Here is a 22,530-nt window from a genome sequence, read left to right as displayed (position 1 = left end):
CTTAGCAAAAGCATCAGGGACTGCGGTTCAATCCCCCAGCACCACATGCCAGCCAGCCCACCCCCTGGTGGGCTGAGCTGGCCTCTCTCTCTCTCTCTCTCTCTCAAATAAATAAATAAAATTTTAAAAAAAGAGTTAACTCACAATAATAAGAAAATACTTTATAAGCTACAAGGAACTAAAGGTATATTTTTAAAATGTCTCTTTTAATAATTTCTAGTACACTGTTGGCTTTTCTGTTGCTGTTCCATATTCAGCTAGTGGAAAAATAATTCCCATGATGTTCTTGTTTTTTTTTTTTTTTTCCTTCTACATTTGTGTTTAGTTAAGCATCCGCTATCCTCTATTTTAAAATTTTAGATTTTTCCTTGAGTCTGAAAATATGCTGATATATTAAAGAGTTTTTAAAAATGATTTAGGTCACATAAAAAGTTATTCCAGGGGCCAGAGAAATAGCTCAGAGGCATAAGCACCGACCTGGCAAGCACAAGGACCTGAGTTCAATCCCCGGCCCCACATGCAGTGTGGTGTCAGCCCTGGATGTGGGTGTCCACCATGCGGCCCCAGCATCGGGCGAGGTGGCACACATCTATAATCCCAGCACTCGGGAGGCTGAGCCAGAGGATCTTTGTGAGTTTGAGGCCAGCCTGAAGGCTACAAAAAGTGAGCACAAGGCCAGCCTGAACTGCATAGTGAAACCCTGTCTCAAGAAAAAAAAAAAAAAAAAAAAAAGTTATTCCAAATCTTCTAGCACAATAGCAATGTCACTTAATATAACATCATCGCCAACTATGATGCATGTGTCCTTAATTCCTTTTGCAAGCTGGGCTCAATCAGCTTCTCTTTCTCCCCTCTCTTTCAAAATAAAGGTTCAGCCTCTTCTTCAAAGATGTCCTCCTCAAAAAGCAAAGCAAGAAGTGACCTCACATTTTTACCACACAGCACTGTATACAAGTCCTCCCATCCTAAGAAAATACCCAAGACCAGGGCTTATTTTCTATGAAGTCACCTGCTGTGATGTCCCCACTGTGGTATGGGTTTGGCGTGTCCCCCAAACTCTCATGTGCTCAGAGGCTGGACTTTTGGAGGGTGGGCGGAGTGGGGACACTGTGCCCATGGGGAACTTAGCTGCGGGCTGGCGAGGTCCTTGGCTGAGTGCAGTTGGGTGGCGTGGCCCCTGGAGGCGGTGGGTGGGTCTCTGGGACCTCCTCCCTTGCTCCTGGCTTCCTGGCTCCAGGACAGGCCTCTCTACCAAGCCACTTTTGCACTGAAGCCCACAGCCATGGACTGGAACTTCTGCCATGGGTCAAAAATACTATAACCCTCTCCTCCTGTAAGTTGTGGGTGCTAGGTACTGGGTCTCCGCGACGAGGAATGTGACCAGCTGTCCCAGATCTATTATTTGCTGCTTGGGCATTCTAGACAAGTCCTTTAAACTTTATCTGTACAATTTAAGATGACAGGTAATGATATCCACACTTTAAAGGTTTTGAAAATTGGATGAGACCATGTATGCAAATGTTCTGGGCAGATAGTAGGTCTTTAATAAATGTCAGTTCTTCATGGCAGTGTGGACCTGGCCTCTTGACTTGATAATAATTCCTTGCCTTTCAAAACATTTGTGTACACAGCACTTTACAATTTACAAAATGCTTTTCTCTCCATTATCTCATTTGAGTCTCTCACCACAGGGACACAGACAATATTATCTATCACTCTCTTAGAGATAAGGAACCTGAGGCTCAGAGATTAGAAATTTACTAAGTTTTGTAGGAATGGGAGGCATTTTTGCCTTGGGGCTAATTCCTCCCACCCTGTCCTTCATCCTCCTCTAGCTGAGAAGCCAGAACTATTCTACCTCACTTGGGGAGGAGGAGTTCATAATCACCCGTTCCTTCAACTGCTCTGATGTTGGCAGAACTAGGGGTTGAACTCAGACCCTTGTGCTTGCCAGGGAAGCACTTATCCTACTGAGCCATCTCCCCAAACTGCTCTGATGTTTCTTGTCCATCACTCGGAAGCCAGAGGTAAGATATAATCAGGAATTTTTCCAGGCCTGACAAGCTTGGCTTGACCAGCTGGAAGTGTGGGGTCTCTAGAATTAAAAATGGAACATAGGGGCTGGGGAGACAGCTCGGTGGTCTCAGTGTCTGCTGGGCAAGTGCAAGGACCCTGGTTTGATCCTTGGTACCATAACCTGCGCAGGCCCCAGAACTCCAGGCACCCTGTGCTGGCCCTGAAATAGGGCGTGGTGGTGACACCTGTAATCCCAGAGCTGGGAAGGCTGAAACAGGAGGATCATTACAAGTCTGAGCTGCATAGCAAGACCCTGTATCAAATAAATTAATTTTATTTATTTATTTATTTAGGGGGGGTACCAGGGGTTGAACTCAGGACCTTGCTCTTGCCAGGCTGGTGCTTATTAAGCTGCTGAGCTATATCGCTGGCCCCAAATTAACTTTTTTTTGTATGTGTGGTACCAGGGATTGAACTCTGCACCTTGCGCTTGCCAGGCAGGTGCTTATGCCACCGAGCTATCTTCCTGACACTCAATAAGTTAATTAGAAAAATTTTTTTAAAAATGGAACATGGGCCTGGTGTGGTCATGCCTGTAATTCCAGTACTTTAGTAGGAAGAGGGAGGAGGGCTGCAAGTCAGAGCCCATCTTGGGCAATTTAGCAGGACCCTGTCTCAAAACTAAGAGGAAAAGAAAGGACTGGAGATGTAGCCTAACCCTACGGCTCTGGGTTTGATCTCCAGCACGGAGGTTGGGGATAGGGAAGAAAGATTAATGCCAGGGAGTGGGCAGCCACCAGGTGATTGAGGGCGGAATGAACATTCCATGGAAACTACCACGCACGACAAGTTACGTCACTTATAGTCAGGAACCCAGCAGTGCAGCTTCAGTGGCCTCAGCATCTAGGGAAGCGGAGGGGGCACAGAGGAAGAGGCTGAGTTCTCGCCTTGGACCCGCTCGGCTCTAGCCTGTTATACAACTTATTGGCTCTGGGGTCCTTGCTTCTAATCTCCTCCTGGTAAATGGAGGTAATAATGATTTCATAGGGCCCTTGTGGCAATTAGATAGCAAATAGGGCTCTCAAGGACCATGGGCTTCGGAGGCTGTGTGTTCCCTTCTGTTGAGACCTTGAACAGCTCCCTCACTTGTAAGCAGGCTAATAAGCACGGCTCCTATGGGCCCGGGGTCCAGTTTAGCAAGGAGCACTTGCACATGCATGCGGAAGGCCCTGGAGTCTATCCCTGGCACCTGGTGGTAGTGACACCCCCAGAGTTGTGCTGTGGATTAAATGATGCCTGGCTAAAAATGAAGTAAGACCCAGCTTCCTAGATGGTGCAAGGAGAGATTAGCCATAGGGTAGAGTAGCAGGTTAGTGGGCCCCAAGCTAGAGCTTGATCCCTGTCTCTACCCCACCTTAGCTGAAGGGAACTTGTGCTAATGATTTCACCTCTTTGTTTGTGGGGAGGAGTGCTGGGATTTGAACTCAGGACCTAGTGGATATAAGGCAAATGCCCAGCCTCATTTGACCTCTTGAAATGGGAATCAATCTCTCTGTCTCTGTTTCTCTCCCTCCCTCCCTCCCCATGCACCCTCTTTTTCTTTCTTTCAGTGCTGGGGATCAAACCTAGGGCACTGAGTATGGAAAGCAGGTGAAAAATGAAGATAACATTCATACTGACCTCGTGGGTTTGTAAAGAAGGTTGAATACTAGGAGTGAAGTGTTTAGAAAGGTACTTGGCAAGTGAGTTATAAATGTTAGTTATTACCGAGGTTGATTATTATTTCCTTTCCTTTTCCTGGTGTCTGTGAGGCTTTCTGCTCCCTGCTAGGCAGAAAGCCTGGAAGTGATTGGGAGCTGGCCTGGCCTGAGGTCCCGGGTGGGGCGCAGCGCCCCAGCCACCTCCTTCCTGGTCTTCCTCTTCCTCCTCCACAGCTTCCGGCCTTTGGCCCTGCCTCTTCTCAACGGCCCAGGGGCCGGGGGCCCGTTTTAGAGCTGGCTTTGTGGTCAGGCAGCTGTAATCTGTCCCTTGAGCCACACCAGAGTCTCATTAAAATGTGCCCCATAAATGTTAAAAAATTTACACATAAAAAAATTCCATGCATGAAACTGAAACCGTACGTTTTACAGCCTTAGTTTGAAATCTTGCATAATATATAAAACCTTGGCCTTGCACCGGGGGCCTGTAAATCAGATTTTATAAAACAAAAAGCTTTTACCTTTCAAAGGGGTTTGGGGAACTTGCAAATTTTACAAACTTTACCAACTGCCAGTCAGAGGCTGCTGGGTCCAAGGAGGGGATCTGGGGGCCAGGTGAGAAATAGGCCTGGTGAGCACTGTGGGGGCGTGGGAACTGGGGCTACCCTGTCCCCAGGGAGCTCAGTGGAGATGCCAGCTCAGCTGCTACGAGTGCAGAGAGCTTCCTCCACGGCAGGGCAAGAGGTACAGAGGGTCAGGGGGTGGGAGCTAAAAGGAGAGATGTCATGGTGGCACTGTTGGATCTGTGAGGGCTCTACTGTCACCAGTAGAAGGAACAGCAGAAGGAACACAGAATCAGCACACCCGGGGCCTTCCCAGCAGCCAAGTACTTGGCTGGGTGTCAGCACTCCTGTCTGTAACAGGGAGGGGACACCTGCCTACCTGCTTCTCTCTGGGCTTATAGGACTCCCTTTCCCCTTTTGCCAGGGCTGCTGTGGAGCATGGGATGGAGGCTCACAGGGGAGGGAAGCCCCTCAGAAATCTGCCCCTGTGGCTGTCTCCCATCTTTTTTTTTTTTTTTTTTTTTTTTTTTTGTGGTACCAGGGATCGAACTCGGGACTCAGGACCCAGGACCTTGCACTTTCCAGGCAAGCACTTATTCTTCAGGTCAGCTTTGCAGGAGCCAACTCACCTTTCACCAAAGGGGTTTGTCTGGAAAAGGCAGCTCGAAGAGACTGCAGGGTCATGGGAGGGTGTGACAAGCTATGGATGGTGAAGGAAGCAGGGCAGGGCCAGAGTGGGGCTGAGGCTGGGGTAGGACGTGGAGGAGGAGGAGGGGAAGGGGAGGAGGGGGGAGGAAGAGGAGGAAAGGACTGGAAGAGGAGGAGAAAGAGGAGGAGGGGAGGAAGAGGAGGAGAAAGAAGAGGAGGAGTGGGGAGGAAGAAGAGGAGGAAGAAGAAAAGGAAGAGGAGGAGGAGAAAGAAGAGACCTACTATGGGGCCAAGTTTTGGGGGACCCAAGTGCCCTCCTGACAATCCCATCTATGAAAGTCAATATTCAAGGGCACAGGAAAGCCACCCTGACACACATATATATATAAAATAAATCTCTCAATTATCTCAGCTCATTTGCTTGGGGTCCCTCATTTCATATCCCTGCTCAGCTTCGCAGTATATCTGTCCGGATAAAGAGTTACAGTCCGTTGGGCTACGTGTGCGGGGTTGTAAAAAATACAGATGCCAAATTAACTGGCTGTGGCACTTGGCAGCTGATTGAGCTGGTAATAACGCGATCTGACCTTTTTCTAATTTCTAATTATGTGCATCTCGGCTGTGCTGGCGACATGATTCTTGTTCTAATGATGGCTTCTGTGCTTGGCCTCTCCATCTCTCTGCCCTACGCAGGACCAGAGCGGGGGCGGCCAAGCGCCCTGCTCCACCCCCCAGAGAAGCTTCCAGGTCCGAATCACACAGGCCCTGGTGGCAGGAAGTAAGGTTGGGGAGCTTGAACCCCTTGCCTGGTGGAGTACTAATGCATTTGAGATTAATCTTCCGGATGCCAGCCACCTTGAAGGCCAGTTCTGTACACTACCTCATTAAGTTTTTATGACAATCACCTGAGATACGTGTATTAGCTCTACAGATGAGGAAACCGAGCTGCAAAGGAGTTCATTGTTCAGAGTCACACTGATAGTAAGTGGTGATGCGAGGCTCAGATCTTTTGCCTTCATCTGCTCTTTCAAATCTCTCCATTTTCATAATCACTCACTCACTCACTCACTCACTCACTCAATCAATAATAAACCAGTCACGGACCATGGTTGACACAACAGCAAGTGGACTAAAGATTGCACGATCACCTGGACCACTCCCAGCCTGAGGAAACGGAAGACCAGGGACGCAGGGAGCCTGAGGCCACTGGGTGGCTCCTACCACACCCCTGCTCCTATAGCAACCCACTCAAGCCAGTTTCCTTGGATTGAATTAGGAAATCTGGTTCTCTGAGGGTTTTGTTTCAATTGGTGGGTTCAGGGTCTCACTCTATAGCCCAGGCTAACCTTGAACTCAGGGCAGTCCTCAGCCTTAGCTTCCCAAGTACTGGAATTACAGACATGTGCCAGCACACCCAGACTGATTCTTTGAACAGAACCCCAAGAGCTCCAGGCAGGGGTGGAAAGGGCAAGGCACAGAGCCAGGCACTTTTGGACTTTCCAGCTGTGTAAGACAGGAGGCTGTGTTTAGTGGGTCTTCCATAGCTCAGCAGGGAGTGGAGATGGACAAGGGATGTGAGGTTTGCTTCTCTGGACTCCTCCATCACAAGAAGGCTTAAGCTTCCCATCGCTCAGTCTTGTGGTAAGCCTGTTTCTCTCTACATGGAGTGAGAAGAGTGAGCCTGCCCTTACTCTCCAGCCCCACACCCACCCCTGGGATGGTGTTCCTACCCCTGCAGAAATGGCTGCCTCATGTACTGGCTCCATGGCTGCCTGGGTCTGGGTTCTAAGGACCTGCTTTCCAACTGCACTTTGATCAGCCAAAGAGGGGGGCAGGGCCAGGCCAGGCTGCACTTCACAGTCAACCTGAAGAACTTGCACAGGGAAGCTGCCCAGGCATCTCAGAAACCGAGGTACAGCCTCCTGGGAAGTCAGTCTGATTAATCCCTGCTAGGGAAAAGCAAAGGCCAGGTGAGAGCAGAGGCAGAGTTGGGGCTCTGGATGCCTCTACCAAGGCTGATAACGAGGACTCATCCTCGGGCCCAGACCCCAGGCAGATCCTGTTCCCTAAAGGATGGCTCCACTGCAGTGCTCCAGACTATGGGCCCTGCTCAGAGCACTTCTGTACTCCGTGAAGTACCACATTCAGCTCATGAGGGAAGCAGCGGTGTGGACAACCCATAGTCCAGAATAACACCAAGTCACTTACATCTGTTCTGCAGATACTTTGTGTGTGTGTGTGTGTGTGTGTGTGTGTGTGTCCGCGCGCGCGCGCGCGCGCATGCCTGTGTATAACTTTTCTTCCTTCCTTTTCAGTATCATGTTTGCTTTTCTAATTCTGTTCTCCTTTTGAGAACAAGCACCAGCTAAACTCTGGGTGCAAGAGATCAGCTCTGTTACTCATCAGTGTGTGAGAGAAGAGTTTGCAATTTCCAAATGCATGGTGTATAAGCTGGGTAATCCACTCATAGACAAATAAGGAGCTACAGTTAATAATTTCAGGAGGACTGTTGAGAGTGGCGGACATGCAGAACCGCTTCTCTAGTGCCCTACTGCAGCAGAACTCCCAGAACTTCAGGTGTCATCCAACCTGGGAGTCACCAAGTCCAACCATTGACTGCAGTGGCCCAGCATGCTATAACCTACAGAGTCACAGTCCCCTGGCCCAGCCCAGGAGGGCCACTTTCTATGTTGCAGTGATGACCAGCACGGCAAGCTGCTTGGGAGCCTGGTGTGCTGCGCTCCCTAAATGCTCAAGACCTTTGATGGTGTTCCCAGCGTGACTGCGCCCCCAGGTCTTTCTATTGATGCTTGCACGTGCTGGTGACCTGCTTCCTCCATATGGTGACATGTGAGCCATCAGCCCTACCCTGGGAAAGTCCAGACAGGTCTGTTAATGGGCTAGAAGCCCAGGCCTTGAAACAGCTGTCTTAGACATTCTGTGATCCATTTGCCTGGATCACAGAGTGGTAGGATGTCAGATGCTGGTGCCACCATGGACAGTAACAGGAGGAATTCCAGCAGCACCCAGGCCTCTTAGTTTATGAATTTAGAAGGCACTAGAATGTGCACCTGGAGCCTTCCCCATGATGGGCACTCAAATTTTTTGTTGGATGAATTAATGAAGAGAACATTTCTTGGGCATTTTAAAGGGATCAGAGGGTAGGAAGACTAGCTAGGGTGTGGGGTGGAGGGTCTTTACCAGATTGTCCAGTTCTGGGTCATCGCTGAAGAAGGGTTTGTGCTCCTGCTCTTGCTGGTGGACAAAGTTCTCGATGTCCACATCAAAGCCGGCGGAGGTGATGCACTCAGAGCCCTGGGTGGCCTGTTCACACTTCTCAAACAGCAGCGTCAGGAGCGGGAAAAGAGGGTGCCTGCGGGGACATCAAGAGCTCACACACAGGCACACAGAGAGGCCAGGCTACTGGCCAGACTCACTTTCCCAGATCCCTGTCACTTCTTCTCCCAAGTTCCTGCTCCTTGAGAATGTCCCAAGTCCTAAGGGCAGCCCAGAAAGACCAGAGTCCAGTGGCCCAGGGCCCAGGGCCTCTGAGGGTTCCTAGCTTTTTTCTTCCATCAAATAAGTTACATGGCTTTTTGGAGAGAGGTGATGGGTTATAACCCTTCTTAGAAGGGGAGTCCATTTCTAGTCCAGGAAGGAAATGTGGGAAATATCCAGGGAAGTCCTGGACATGAACACTGGCTATAGGTGACATTCAAGCTAAGACCCACAGAGCCATCTAGGTAAGCACATCTGCTCACACATATACATCACAAACCACACACACACACACACACACACACACACACACACAGTATCCAGAACCAGCTAAAGGTAGTAGATACGTACACACACTTGTGTACTTGCAAATGTACACGTATGGTACGTGTATGAAGTCAAATACTGGCCTACACAGACCTATCAGTGATGGTTGGGGGACTCAGTTAGCTCAGACGCCCCACGTACATATGTAATGTCTCCCTACATGTTTTTCTCATTATACCCTTAGCAGAGCTGTGAGAAAATAAACGATTCTTTGCATCTCTCTTTTCCCCCAAGACGGGCCCCATGTTAACGATATATGCCTCGATTGTGCCATCTACGCTCACGACAGGCATTTAATAAACATTTGGTGAGTGATTGAGTTGATCCATGATTGAGGAATGTGGGCATCTATAACGAATGCTCGTGAGCTGAAGGGCTCACCTACTGGCTCTGACCAGCTCCTGGACACTTCCTTGACTGCCCCCCCCAGCTTATGTCATCAGTCCTCAAATTGTTTATTTCATCATCCACTTTTTCACCTGGAGTCTGAGCAGGAACCACCACTGGACATCCAGCAGGGGTAAGTGGAGCTCCCTAAACATTGTTGAATACACGTGTTACATGTACGCGTGCTTCTTCTGCATGTGGCACAAGCGTCTGCCATATTTATTTCTGCAGCATGTGTGCACGTGTGTGGCTGGGTTGTAGATCCTGGATCTTGGAAAGGCTCCTTCATTCCCTTGAGAGCCACAGATCCTTTCCTGGTCTGTGTGCTCAGATTCCTGGGCCATAAAACTGAGCTGCTTTCTTCTTGATAAAACTCCACGGGCTGGACCTGACCCCTGGAGCCCCCGCCAGAGGGAATGCTTTCACCAGCACTGCCCAGCAGAACTTCCTGCTGTGACAGAAATGGGCTGCAGTCTGTGTTGTCCAGCAGGATAACCACAAGTCACATGAGGCCAATGAACTCTTGAAATACGACCATTGGAATTAAGATGCCGAATTTTTAATTTTATTGAATTTTAATTAATTTAAATTTAAATGGCCACATGTGGCTAGTGGCTACTCTGTGGAGAACACAGGAGCACTGAAAAAGAAAACAGAATGGGCTGTTAAATTCCAGCCCTGAAGACCCTGAGAGACACCTGAACATTTGGACTACTCAGTGTTTGTAGGTGGGAGGGGCACCCCTAGGTGCCTATCCCTTTCTGGAACTCTAACAATTCTGGGCACAGAGACAGACGGTGCTTGGCTCCACCCACGCCCACACACACACTGTATGCATCTTTCAGAAACTCAGGCTCAGGGTGGTGGAGGGTGGAAGGGGCTAAATTCTCACTTTGCATGAGCTGCCAAGCTTGGCAGAGCCAGCCCTGGACACCATCTCCTTGACCCTTGCTTTGGGGGGGCTGATGAAAAAACCCCTGGGCCCCAGGGCTGCAGGAAAGAGAGTCAGTATGTGAGGGTGCCTCATCCACAGCACCAAGTTACCAGAAGATCTGCTGAGCCCCAGTGGAGAAGTAGCAGGGAAAACAATGGGTGAATCTGGCTATCCGGCTGAAGACAAAGAGAACACCAGGTGAAGGGGTTAAACTCCAGCCTAAGTCTTCATTTGCAGCCACTGGTACTGCAGCATATTATGGTCTAATCTAGCCTGATCCCAGTTTAATGCAAGATTCTCCTGGCCCTGAGTGGAATACCAAAGAAAGCCTCAGTGGCTGTAATTTAAGCAGAGCCCAGCAGCGCTTTAGCTGAGGGCCATGAAAGGCAAATTCCAGACGGTGTTATGAATTATTGCGCCTTATGAACCTTCCTACTCTCAACAGATGCCTGCTGCCATTTAAACAGCCACTAGATCAATTAGGAATGAAAGGCACAAATCGACTCTGTACAAGGGCACTAAATTACCAGGAACTAATAATCCGAAGCATCGTGCCAGGTGGTGGGGGTGCAGCCCCCACCCCAACCTGCAGCAGCCACGCGGTCACCGCGCATTCCTTCCTGCTGGCTGAGGGGAGGGCGGGCAGCTCCCCAGTGGGAAGGTGAGAGGGTGTGAGTGAGGCTGCGTGCCCGTACGTGTGCACGTGTGTGTGCTCGCTGAGGGTGAAGGCAGGCTGGCAGGGTGTTCGCACACACGGTGTAGTCTATTCAGTAGGTATGCAACTCCAGGGTAGATTCGTGCGCTGTGAGCATGGCACACACGTGCCCTGTGCTATCTGTGTGGACTGCGTATGTGGGGTTGTGTGCTTTGTGTACACAGCGTGAGTAGCAGGTGGGCTGTGACCGAATCCCGAGCTACCAGCACTGGAAGTGGGATGAGGAGGGAGCCTTCTCACTTCTGCTCTTGTGCCACAGGAAGGAGCAGTTTTTCTGAGAGTGGGCATGGAAGGCCTGTGTGAGGAGGTGACTTTTAATTCAGTCCATGACTGAAGAGGAATAGTTATGCAAAGAGCAGAGGGAAAGGCCTGTGGGGCAAAGGGAAAGCAGAGCCCCTGAGGCGGGAGTGAGTTCGGCTTGCTTCTGGAAGCAAATCTAGCTGAGTATAAGCTCGGTGTGCAAGAGGGAAATGGAGGGGACAGAGGAGGAAAGGCAGCAGGAGTCAGACTGTGAGGTACCTGGCAGAACTGAGACAGCTGGGCTTTTGGAGTTGGGGGCACTATACCCCTGGGAACAACACGTACCTTCTGTACAGAGCCACAGCACAGATCCATTTTCATAAACCTCCTTTACTTCCTGTCAGATGTTCCCAGAACAGGATTATGTGAGATGCGCGAGTTACGTGGCCAGGGGTGTGTGTGTGTGTGTGTGGAGGGGCTTGGTGGTACTAGGGATGGAACCTAAAGCCTCATACTTGCTAGACAAGTGCTTTACCACTGAGCTACGCTCTTGGCCCCTTTGGGGTGTTTTCCATGTCTTTTGCTATCTCTTGGAAGACAGGAACTTGCCACCTGTCCCCCATGTTAATGAAGGGTCCATGGAGCACAGGATGGCCAGCCCTTCCCAGCGGGCACTTGGGGCAGGAGGGCGTGGACTGTGCTGGCTGTTACACACCAGTCTTTCTCCTCACACTCTGCTCTCCATAGGCTCCAGGGTCTGCTTCTTCCTATGATCCTAGGAGCCCTGCTTGCCTCCTTGATCTCTTGCCTGAGCTTATCCACAGCTCTCCTATGAACCATGCCCTGCTGGTGCTGAGCTCCCAGAGCGCTCAGTGTACCCGGTTGCTCTCTACGGACCTGCCACCTCAAACAGGGCTGCTGAGACAAGGCTCCACCTACCAGACAGGCTCCATCCCTGAGACCTGGGTAGGGAGGGCTGTGGCCTCACTCTTACTCCAATTACAGGAGAGTCACTGGCTACTTCCTCAGTTATCCAATCTGTCCTTGCCTAGGGGCTGAGCTATATGATCTAGGCTACCCTCCAACATCTCCCTATACTTGCCTGGCAAGCACAAGGTCCTGAGTTCAATCCCCAGTACCACAAAAATAAAACAAAACAAAACCCAACATCTACCTATGAAACAGAAAAGAGGCTGGCAGGGACCCCTGGGAGTTATTTCCAGTAGCATGAACTGTAGGCTTGGGACCATCCTGAACAAGGCAGGGTCTGGGAGAGCTGACTTTGGAATTAACCTGGGCCAGGAAAGGTTCTATATGAAATGAGGATAGGATATGAAGAAGGCTTTGCCCTCAGACATGGGCACTGGGCCATTCAGAGCCTCTGTATGCTGTATACATTGCTGGGAGTTGAGGCCTGGGCTTTGTGCATGCTAGGCAAGCATTCTACCACTGGGCTACACATTCAGCCACAAAACACGTTTGTTTGCTTTTTTCTCCTGGAGACCGAGCCCAGGGACCCTTTGGCATTGAGCTACATCCCACGTTGTTAGGTTGAGTCAAAGTCTTGCTAAGTTGCCCAGACAGGACTTAAACTTGTGATTCTCCTGCCTTAGCTTCCTTCAGTCCTGGGATTACAGGCATATGCCACCATGCCAGGCAACATGTGGGTTTTACAGAAGTTCCCTCCCACCATTCAGGTCTCTTCCACTTCGAAAACCAGAAGCAGTAATGTGGAGACTCAGTCCCTGGTGCACAGAAAATGACAAACAAGATGGCCATTGGATTCGATTTCCAAGGAGCTGAGGACATTTGACCTCCATGCAAGCAACTCACCTTCTCCCTCCCAGGCCCCTTCCCCCTTCCGGTCCCCCCAGGCTGCCTCCTCCGTGCCCGCCCCCTCCACCCCAATCTCTCTTAAGCCGTTCAAAATTTGGAGGAAATAAATCTCACTGCACTAATTCAGTGAGAGTTTGAGCCTCGTCAGTGCAGAACAAATAAAAGGAGTGAACTGGCATGACATTTTACTGCAGAAGAGAGGTCGTTTCCAGCCACTAATAAAAAGGATTTGACACAGACTAATAAAGAGAAATGAATTTCTCTAATGGCCTAATTTAGCACATTCAGCACTGTGCCTCCTCCCGGTGCTGGGAGTGCGGACGGAGGCAGGAGGGAGGAAGATACGGAGAAACGTGGCTCAGCCCAGGGAGTGGGGAAGAAGAGATGATCTCAAATAATGTTTTATTATTTCCTTTTTCTTTTCCGAGCCCCCCACCCCAACCCACCCCTGCCCACATCACCTCCCCCCAGGAGCATCTGAACTAAAATCAAGCTCAAGATATGCAGTTCCTGTTAACGATCCGAAGAAATAAAGAAGCCCTCTCCATAGAATTGCAGCCTTGTGCTAGCTTAAGAAGGTGATTAAACCGGATGTGTTGATTTCTACAGGGGTTTAAGCCACCGTTTGGTTTAATTACTTCTGACATTTCTGCCTTCACGTTTTCTCTATCACCCACATTTGCTGGTCAGGAATGCCCAGTTTGGGGCCAAGGTGGATGGGGCTGTCCCTCCCCCCGGAAAGCAGATTCAGACTGGACAGGAGGTTGGCCAAGGCCCTTAAAGAGGTGTGAGCGACAGGCTGAGATCCCTCCTCAGTCAGGATCGGGAGTGTTTCCGGGCAAGCCTGTGCTGATCCCATCTCTGCTGAGGCTTCTAAGAGCCTTTGTGAGATCCAAAGGGCCTGTCTCATGCCTCCCCACCTCATGACAGAGCAGCTTAGCAGAAATGGGGCAATGAGTGTCCCCAACATTTTCAAAGGTCTTTTGGGGTGGAAACCAAAACTTTCCCGGGATTTCTTGCATGCCCATCTAACCAGAAGCTCCCCTGTGTTGCCCCAGAATGTGCCTTTTGGTCAAAAGGACTCAAGACAGCTGAGTCCTTTATCTACTTCCTTCCCTTCCTCCTTGGACAACCTCGTTGTGTTTTTTATCTTTTTATTATTATTAATGTTATTGAGAAGCAAATAGCAATGAGATAGTTTCAAAACTGATTAGTAGGACAGTTTTAATAATTAATACATTGCATATTGTTGTCTTCATAGTGGTGTGTTTTGTTTTTAATTGAAAACATTTCTTCCTGCTTAGGGAGGAGTGGAAACAAAGAAACAGAGACCGACAAAAAGCAAGAAAGAATGAAAAAATACAGAACTTCACAGAGGCTAAGATGGAAAAAAATAAGAGAATCAGAAGAGACACATGCTCAGAAACAGACTAGGTGGGGAGGGGGTTTCAGGAGGTCCCAGGTAGGGAGAGACATCAGTGTTGAGTACTCTTTCTGGGTGATAAACCTTCTGATTCACAGTCATGCCACTCTGTCCCTTCGATTTCTTCCCTAGTGACCTTGGCAGGGCTATAGACCTCAATTATGGGTCCAGCCAAGTGTGTGCTACCCGCCTGTGCTGTCCACCTCCTCTCCCTGTGACCGCCCTTGGAGCCCTCAGCCTCTCCTCGCAGGTGGGCCATGTCAGTGCCTGTCCCCTGCAGAGGCACTGGGTCCCTTCCAGTGGCAACACAGAAGTCAGAGCCTTCAGCCCTGCCCAAGTGGAACAAGGATGACAATTCTCCTAGGAGGTAGAGTGCGTGGCAGGAGATGGAGATTTCTGGATGGAGATTTTCCGGGATGAGCCAGTGGGAAGAGAGGCCCGTTCAGGGTCAGTCTGCTCTGGAGGACGTCAGTCTGCTAACGGTGAGGTGGGGCTCACAGGGTTGTACTCCCCACGGACTCAAAGTGACCATCAAACTGCCTGCCTTTCCAGACCTCTGCCCAGGCACTGAGGTTTTGACTCTTTCTTTCTAATGTCCTAGGCTGGAGACCACTGGAATTACGGAATCAGAGCCAATGTCTTAGAACACAGATTCTCCAAGACAGCTCCTCAACCCTGACCTGGCCGTCTTTCCACAGCCCGAAGGCTCACACATGCCCCTGCTGAGGAATATGAAGCGATTTCTCCTGGATGCTGGTAAGCTGAGCCAGCACTCCTGAGATGACATTCCAGGTTCTTCACAATGGACTGTCAGTCTCTTTTCAGTATTTGTCCTGGATGGACTCAGTAGAGAAAGGTTGGAGGGGCAACATGGTGTCCCTTGTGCTGCCACTTCTCCCTGCTCTGGCTCAGATCACCTGCACTTCCTTGAGAGTGTCTCACTATGTAGCACAGGCTGGCCGTCAACACACAGCGATCCTCCTGCCTCAGTCTCCCAAGTGCTGACATAGGTGTGTGGCACCATGCCTGGCCACCTGCACTGCTTGTGCTGGCTTTTGACCTGTGATTTCCACACCTGTGCTCTAGTCACTCCTTTCTCTGGAGCCACCTGTCCCTTCTAACCATCTCCAGAACCCAGCCCCAAATGCTATCTCTCCTGTGACAAACCATTGCCCCCTTCCAGCTGTCACTGGAAATGTGTGTCTTTCTCTCTTGACCTCACACACAATGTAGGGTGGGAAGCAGGAGGTTCTGAGATAAGCACTGATGTCACAGGCAGACAGCTGTGCGACTTTGGGCAGGCTGCCGAATGCCAGTTTCCGATTTTATTTGACAGGAATAACACCTCCTGTGTAGGTTCTCCTGAGGATTACATGAAGGGACATGGAGCGTGCCTGGCACCTGGAAAGCTGCCGATTAATGCTTGTCCCTGTCCCTTGGAATGGAGTGTGGGCACCTTCTGTATTCAGAGCAACAGTGACACCATCCACTCCAATAAACATATCTTCCCATGTCCCCCGACTCATTTGGCTGGAAGATGAGCCCACAAGCCAATTAAAATAGAAGCGTAGAAAGATGGGGAGGGGCCTTATCATTTTTCAGAACTCAAAACTTTATATTTTTAACCAAAAAGAGCTCTATCAGTAAGGATTTATTTTTATTTCTCTATAACACTTGTTATATTATGTCATTGTTTTTTGTGTACAGATCTGTCTTCTTCACTACATGCAGTCGGGGACTTTAGCTCATCTCTCTGAACCCCTGTGGGCTAGGTACAGCATGTGGTACAGAGCAGGGGGTCAGTAAAGTTTGATGGACCAGTGAATGGGAACCAATGAATGAATGCATAAAGCAAGCGATGACTAGAGGAATGTGGGCGTGGAGACAGGATCCGCAAGTCCTTCCAGGCCTCCAGCCTATCCATACTGGCGACCCAGATCAGATGGGCCATCTGGCAGCTTCTAGCCACAGTTGCTACAAAAGGACCTCCACTTACTTGGGCTGAGCTGGAGGGTGTGTGCGGGGAGGGGTGGCACTGGGTGGGGAGAGAGCGTGAAAGAAGGTGCTTGCCCACTGCTTCCCTTCCCCTCTGAGGCACCAGATGGAGGGAAGAGAGAAGGGAGGGGGCAAGCCAGCAGCCCTGGTTGGGTGTATTTTTACTTCAGGTGTGACGTTAAAACCATGCGGGTGTATTTTTAGTCCTGCCCAGTGGGCGGTATGTTCGCCTGGGTTGCCTTGGAGAGGACTTCTTCTTGTTGCTAAATTGGATCTGCATCTGTTAGGGCTCCTGGGCTCCAGCCCAGCAATTCTCCCCCAGGTGGGTGGACAGGTCCATTCCTGGCAAGGGTGTGACCCAGGAGGGTCCCAGTCTGCCTCGGCCCCCTCCCCTTCATGCACACGCACACATGAACCTCCTGGCACGCTGAACAGAGTCAACAGCGGATTTCAACCTAGTGAATGTCAGGGCTGGTGCCTGAGGAACAAAGAACCCAATGCAAGGCTTGGTAGTGATCTCACGTCCATCCTTTTCATGGTAAGCAGAGTTAAGACGCAGAAAGGAAGTGTCTTTTCCTGAAGTTAGACCACTCTGTGAAGGGTCACCAGCACTCCTATTTAAGTCGCTGGAAATTCATTTAAGTCTAAAAAGAGAATATATTCCAGGGGAGGGATTGGTGTGGAGAGGGGAGCTCTATTGCCTTGGTCACTGGCAGGGACTAAGCGTGAGCGTGTACACACACACACACACACACACACACACACCCCTTCGTTAAGTTATAGAGCTCAAATATGTGTTTATTGGCTTAAACACCCCTACATTATTATTTAGCCCATTTTACTGACTAGCAAACTGATGTGTTGTGTCAAAATATTTCACTGAGCTAAGAGGTGACTGAGTTGAGATTTAAGTCTAGGGATACACACCCCAAATCCTGTATTCTCCCCTCTCTGTCCTGTGTTACCTTTGACTCATTATTGGAATTGCTCTTCCACCTTCTCTTTTTCTCCGCTATCCTGGAGCCCTATGCATCCTGTGTAATTAAAGAATGGATGGCCAGGCCTATCCCTGAGTGTCCAGGCGGTTGCTAAGACAGGACAATCTCTGCCTCGCCATCAGCACTTGGCCATACCTTTCATTTTCTCATTTGATGCCTGCTCTGTGAGGTAGGGTAGCTTATCTGAAGAGAGGTTCAATGACTGGCCTAGTGGTGAAGCCAGAACTCAAGCTGAGCCTTAGTTTTCGGGCTTTCTACTTGACCAAGAGATGGACCAGTGCCTGGGAAAAGCAGCAAGCAGCCTCAAGGCTGAAACAGGGCCACGCTGGCTTAGCCCAGCCCTGGCAAGATGCTGCTGGCCAGAGTGGGCCTCCAAGCCCAGCCTGCTGTGCTGCTCTCCGATCCCACCCCATCTGTACCGGCACCAACACACGCGCTGCAATCTTCCCTTTGGGGAGGGAGGCAGATCCATTGTTGTGCTTATCACAGAAACTTTGCAGATGAAGCTGCTGTTCATGGAGAGCCTGCCGCCTGGCCAGTGCTACCAACTATGAGCACTGGTTATCACATCTAAGCTTAGTATAGCCTTGTGAGGATAAATGTCACCTGCTCCCTGACCCCTGGATCTCTTATTTGTGAGCCTCATCTTGGCAGGGTCTGGCCACTGCTGGGCTCACGCCAGGCCCATGTGTACGGAAGCTGCGGGACCTAGCACCATGAGCACACCTGTTCCTGAGGGAGGTGGCCACAGCCTCTGGGCCTGCCAGGAGTGTGTGTAGAGGCTGGGCCTGGGGTGCAGGTTTAGATGCTGGCAGCAAGGGCAGAGAACCAGCTTTCTTGGTACCACAGAGAACGTAAGCATGGCTTCACTGTCTAGACTGGCTCCACCGGCTCACACTACCGTCTCCACTGACCATAGCTTGTGGCTGAGATGTTACCTCTGGGCCCAGGGAGTCCAACTGCTCCAGGAGGGGAGTTGCCTATGTCAGCTCAGGTAAGAACACTGGCCGTGGTGCCTGGCGCTCCAGAGACCCTGGCCTGTAGCACCCGCCCTGACTTCTCCACTGGAAATGGTTACACTGCTGTCCCACCATCCTCAGGCCACTAGCCAGCGCAGTCCAGGAGAGACCACAGGCAGCTGCAGCACAGGCAGAGGGCAAAACCCCAGGGGCGCCTTGCGGGAGCCGGAACACTCTGTGGTCACAGGGTGAGCAAGTTCCCTCAGGGACACTTCATTAGGGAGCACCACTTCCCAGGTCCTGGACGCTTGCCACAGCGCTCAGCCTGCCGTCCAGCCCTGAGCAGAGGGTTCTCCTCCCCAGGATGCACCCAGCCTCAGGACGGGCAGTGAGGCTGTCATTCCCTCAGAGTTCACTTCTCCTCAGAAAAGCGCAGCAACTCTCCCACACTGCACTGTGGGCAGAGGCCTTGGACTCAATTTCAGAAGTACTTTTTTGAGCCCATATGTATCAAGTTGATATTACTTTCTATGTCTATCTCTCCCCATTTCCTGCATCCACGTCAGTTTATAAAAAAAGTTTTAATATTTTATTTATTTATTTGATATACAGGGTTTCACTATGCAGCTTGGAATCATAATGATCCTCCTGTCTCAGTCCTCGCAGTGCTGGGATTACAGGTGTGCACCACCATGTCTGGTTCTAGGGCTGACGTGGCGTGCAGTACCAGGAATCAAACATGGGTCCTTGTGCTTGCCAGGCAGGCGCTTAGACCACCAAACTACCTCCCCAGCCCCCCATCATAGTTTAACACAATGCTTTATACACGATAGACTCAGTAAATGCTCAGGTGAGTCACAGCATAAAGGCCACTAGACTGCAGCCCCTGCCCATTGTCAATGCCAGTGTCACTTCCCAGTTGTCTCACCAAGCTCTGCTGCCTTCAGTTTTCCCAAACATCACACAGCAGCTGACACCTGCCAGTTGCCTCACCAAAAATTTACCTGCTTTACCTCTATCACTCCTCACAACAATCCTGACTAGAGGCAGCATTCTTTTTAGTATTATTTTATAGATGAGGAAACTGAGACACAGAAATGTTTGGTGGAGCCAGAGCATGAACCAGGCAACCTATGCCCAAAGGCTGCTTCTCTAACTCTAAATCTCACCTCCTGGAATGCACCAGAATGTCACATCCTGAGCAGGTCAAAGCGACATGCGCTGGCCCCTCTGCTTAGGCCACCTAATACTCATTGCCAGGATTATCCTGTATTATGTAATTTTATTCTGGTTATTACTGTTTTCTTCTTGATAGTTGAGTCAACAGGCTCTAGTAAGATTAACTTGCTCAAGGTGACAAAGCTAGTTATCACCAAGTTCACTTCTAGCACATTAGTCCAGCTCCCACTGTCCTGCACGGCCTGGCTGCGTTCATACCTCCAGCTAAAGAACTATCAAGGTCAAGCCTGGGTCTTCAGTGACCTCTACAGGGGTCTCTCAGGAGTGATCTGAACACTACCCACTGGCCTATTCCTCCCCTTCTCCAAACAGGTGTGGACCAGCACAGGGCCAAGCGCAGTATAAACAAGGCTTTAGAAATGTACTTTGCAAAAAAATAAATAAATTAATTAATTTTTTAAAAAAAGGAAAGAAATGTTCTTTGCTTTGTTGACCAGAGCTGGATCTGAGCAGAGTCCTCAGGGGCAGGGCAGAAGCTCTAAGCACATAGTTTATTAGGTGAGGAGGCTGGTGTGAAGACCTAGGCATGTGGTAAGGAAATGCCCAGATTCCCAGAGCTGGCGAACTAACCAGAAGACCAGAGGAGGGTTTGAAGCTTGATTTCTGGAGCCACCAGAAAAGACTTAGGAAACCAGGAAAGTCTTGGAGACCATTTGGACAGACGGGAACATCAAGGTGAAGGTGGAGCTTTACTTAAGCAGGTGTCAAGGAATGGTACTGGGTAAAGTCTTTGGAGGAGAAAATTCACTGTCCTGGGCTCGGGTGGAAAATCCTAGTTACAGACACTTATGAAACACTTGCACTAGACTAGACGCTGTGACAAGTACTAACTCATTAGGAGAGAGTGTTCCAAGCTAAGAATCTCGCGTCAGGCCACACAAGATGGTGAGACCAAGAACGAAGACCACAGCCAAAGGCAGCAGCCATGCCATCCCAAACAATCAGCACAGAGGATGAGTTTACGTGTTTAGAAATAAAGATTCGTCTGTGACCTGGGCCCTCGTCGGGGGGTTGAACTTAGAGGCTGGCAGGAATTGGCTGAGCACCTCTCAGTCCAGCTGGGTTAGACAGCACCCATGGGCGGTTTGGAATGGGCCATGGTAGGAGCGTTTACACCATGGAAGTTGGCAGATGCTACAAAGCAGAGCCCCTCCCCCTCAGCTTCCTGGGGTCGTTTGCTAATGTATCAATCTAGAACTGCAGGATGTTTATGGGGGACTGCCTAAGCTAGGGAATGAATCCATTGGACAAGCTACTTGGCAGCTATTTCGTGGGAGCCTCTGACGCTAAGACAAGGTAATTGTAGGGTACTGGGGACAAAGTACTGAGCAAGAAGGAGGCCCTGTGGTCATGGAGTTAGCAGTCCAGTGGTGGGGGGACACTGCCAACAATACAATGAACTCAAGTGTGAGTCCTGCCATAAAGGAGAAATACTGAGTACAGAAGCTATCTCCCCCTCTCCCCTGATCTTTTTTTTGGGGGGTGGATGCAGGGATTGAACTCGGGCCCTTGTGCTTACCAGGGAAGTATGCTTATTCCACTGAGCCATCCCCCCAGCTCCTCTCCCCTGATCTTGCAGCCTAGTTCTCCAGCATTTTTAATAGAGAAACAAAGTGCAACTGCTCTGGCTCTTTTCTCACTGCTGGCGCCTCCAGCTCGGCATTTTCTTCTCAATAATAGGTAACTTCTTCAGCACTGCCAGGTGGGCCACTTCCCGGGCTCTGGAGAGGTTTTCGGTTTTCGCTGTAGGGGAGGCGGCCAGCACCTTCATAGAGCCGGCTCACGAAGCTGCCCTCCTCCCCCACTCGCACCTGGCCAGCCTCGCTCCCTGCCACTCTTCTGCTCCCCAGGACCTCGCCGTTTCCATGGGAACCCACTCACTTCAAAGGGGAGCGAAGAAGATGGGAGGAGAGGAGGGAGAGCAGAAAGCTGGATTAACCTCACCCTCTTGGCCCTGTCTCTGCACAGCCGGCAACCTAATCCCCAGGTCTCAAACAGCACCTGACACCTGACCACCGTCAGGCATCTGGGGCAGGTGGGGTGTTGGGGTCTGAATTCAGTGAGAACTTCTTGGGGAGAAAATGTCAGGGCTGAGTGGGGGCTGGGCAAGGACAGACCCCAGCTGGGTCCAAACCTATGACCCACCCCCATCCCAGCCGCCTTCCCTCCCCAGACCCCTCATCCTTGCTCCTGGGCCACAAACACAATTAGCCAGGATGTGCATCCAATCATGGGATCTGCTTGGATTAGACTGCAATCATTAATCTGAGCCGGAGCTCCTGGTTGCCTTGCTGATTAGCCCAGATGATGCTCGGGTATGATCCAATTAAACACAGGCTCTGCCCCCACTGCTACCCCTGACTCCCACATCAGACAGGAACCAATACATTTCATTAACTCATCCTCATACACAAATAAAACCTTGGCTACCAGCAAACTCCCTCCCTTTTGTCACACTGCCCTTCTGCCTCACAGCAGGGACAGGGAGGTGCTGACCTACCTTCCTTCATCTGTGGCTCTGGGAGGAGCCCTGGGAGGGGGCCTCCAAAGTCAGTGCTGAGAGGCTAATCTGAATGGAAAGGGTCTTGTTACATTTATTGACATGAAATGCGGGCTCCCCGATGTGCTTTGGACCAACCAGGCTGCCCCAGGCAGGCAAATCTAATTAAAATTACCTGACCCTCCAGGAGGTCAGTCTTCCCAGCAGTAGCTGGAGAGAAGGCAGCTGGTACTAATGGGAGAGGTGTGGTTGTGGGAGGCAGCCCTGGGGCGGAGCCAGGAGGAAGCAGGATTGCAGCACAGGGAGCCAGCCATGGGGTAGATAGGGCCTCAGCCAGTTCAAGAGGCGTGAGCCATGCTGGCCAGGCAGACTGGCCTGGGAGTCCCTCCCTAAGGGCAGATGGCTGCACAGACTTCAAGCAAGTGCTGAGGTCTATGGCACAGTCAGCGCTTTGGGAGAGGGAGAGCTCAGAGGTGACCATGAGAGGGAAGAGTGTTGGCTGAAGGCAGGTGCGAGCCATTCTTCCAGGAACAGTATGGTGGAAGGCTCCCCTGG

At 50.5% G+C, this 22,530-nt stretch overlaps 1 protein-coding gene across 3 annotated transcripts in view; it reads right to left on the bottom strand.

The window, feature by feature from the left end:
- The window catches only part of Pknox2 (PBX/knotted 1 homeobox 2), a 264,725-nt gene that overhangs the window by 41,872 nt on the left and 200,323 nt on the right, over positions 1-22,530 (bottom strand). For all 3 annotated transcript variants that reach the window (XM_023701477.1, XM_023701478.1, XM_004641385.2), the window contains one exon: positions 8,126-8,297. In XM_023701477.1, the coding sequence (XP_023557245.1) occupies positions 8,126-8,297 (172 nt within the window). The remainder of the gene's footprint in view (positions 1-8,125; positions 8,298-22,530) is intronic.

Source organism: Octodon degus, unplaced genomic scaffold, assembly GCF_000260255.1.
Source record: "Octodon degus isolate 3935 unplaced genomic scaffold, OctDeg1.0 scaffold00136, whole genome shotgun sequence".
NCBI lineage: Eukaryota > Metazoa > Chordata > Mammalia > Rodentia > Octodontidae > Octodon > Octodon degus.
This window is presented reverse-complemented; position numbering and strand designations above follow the sequence as displayed.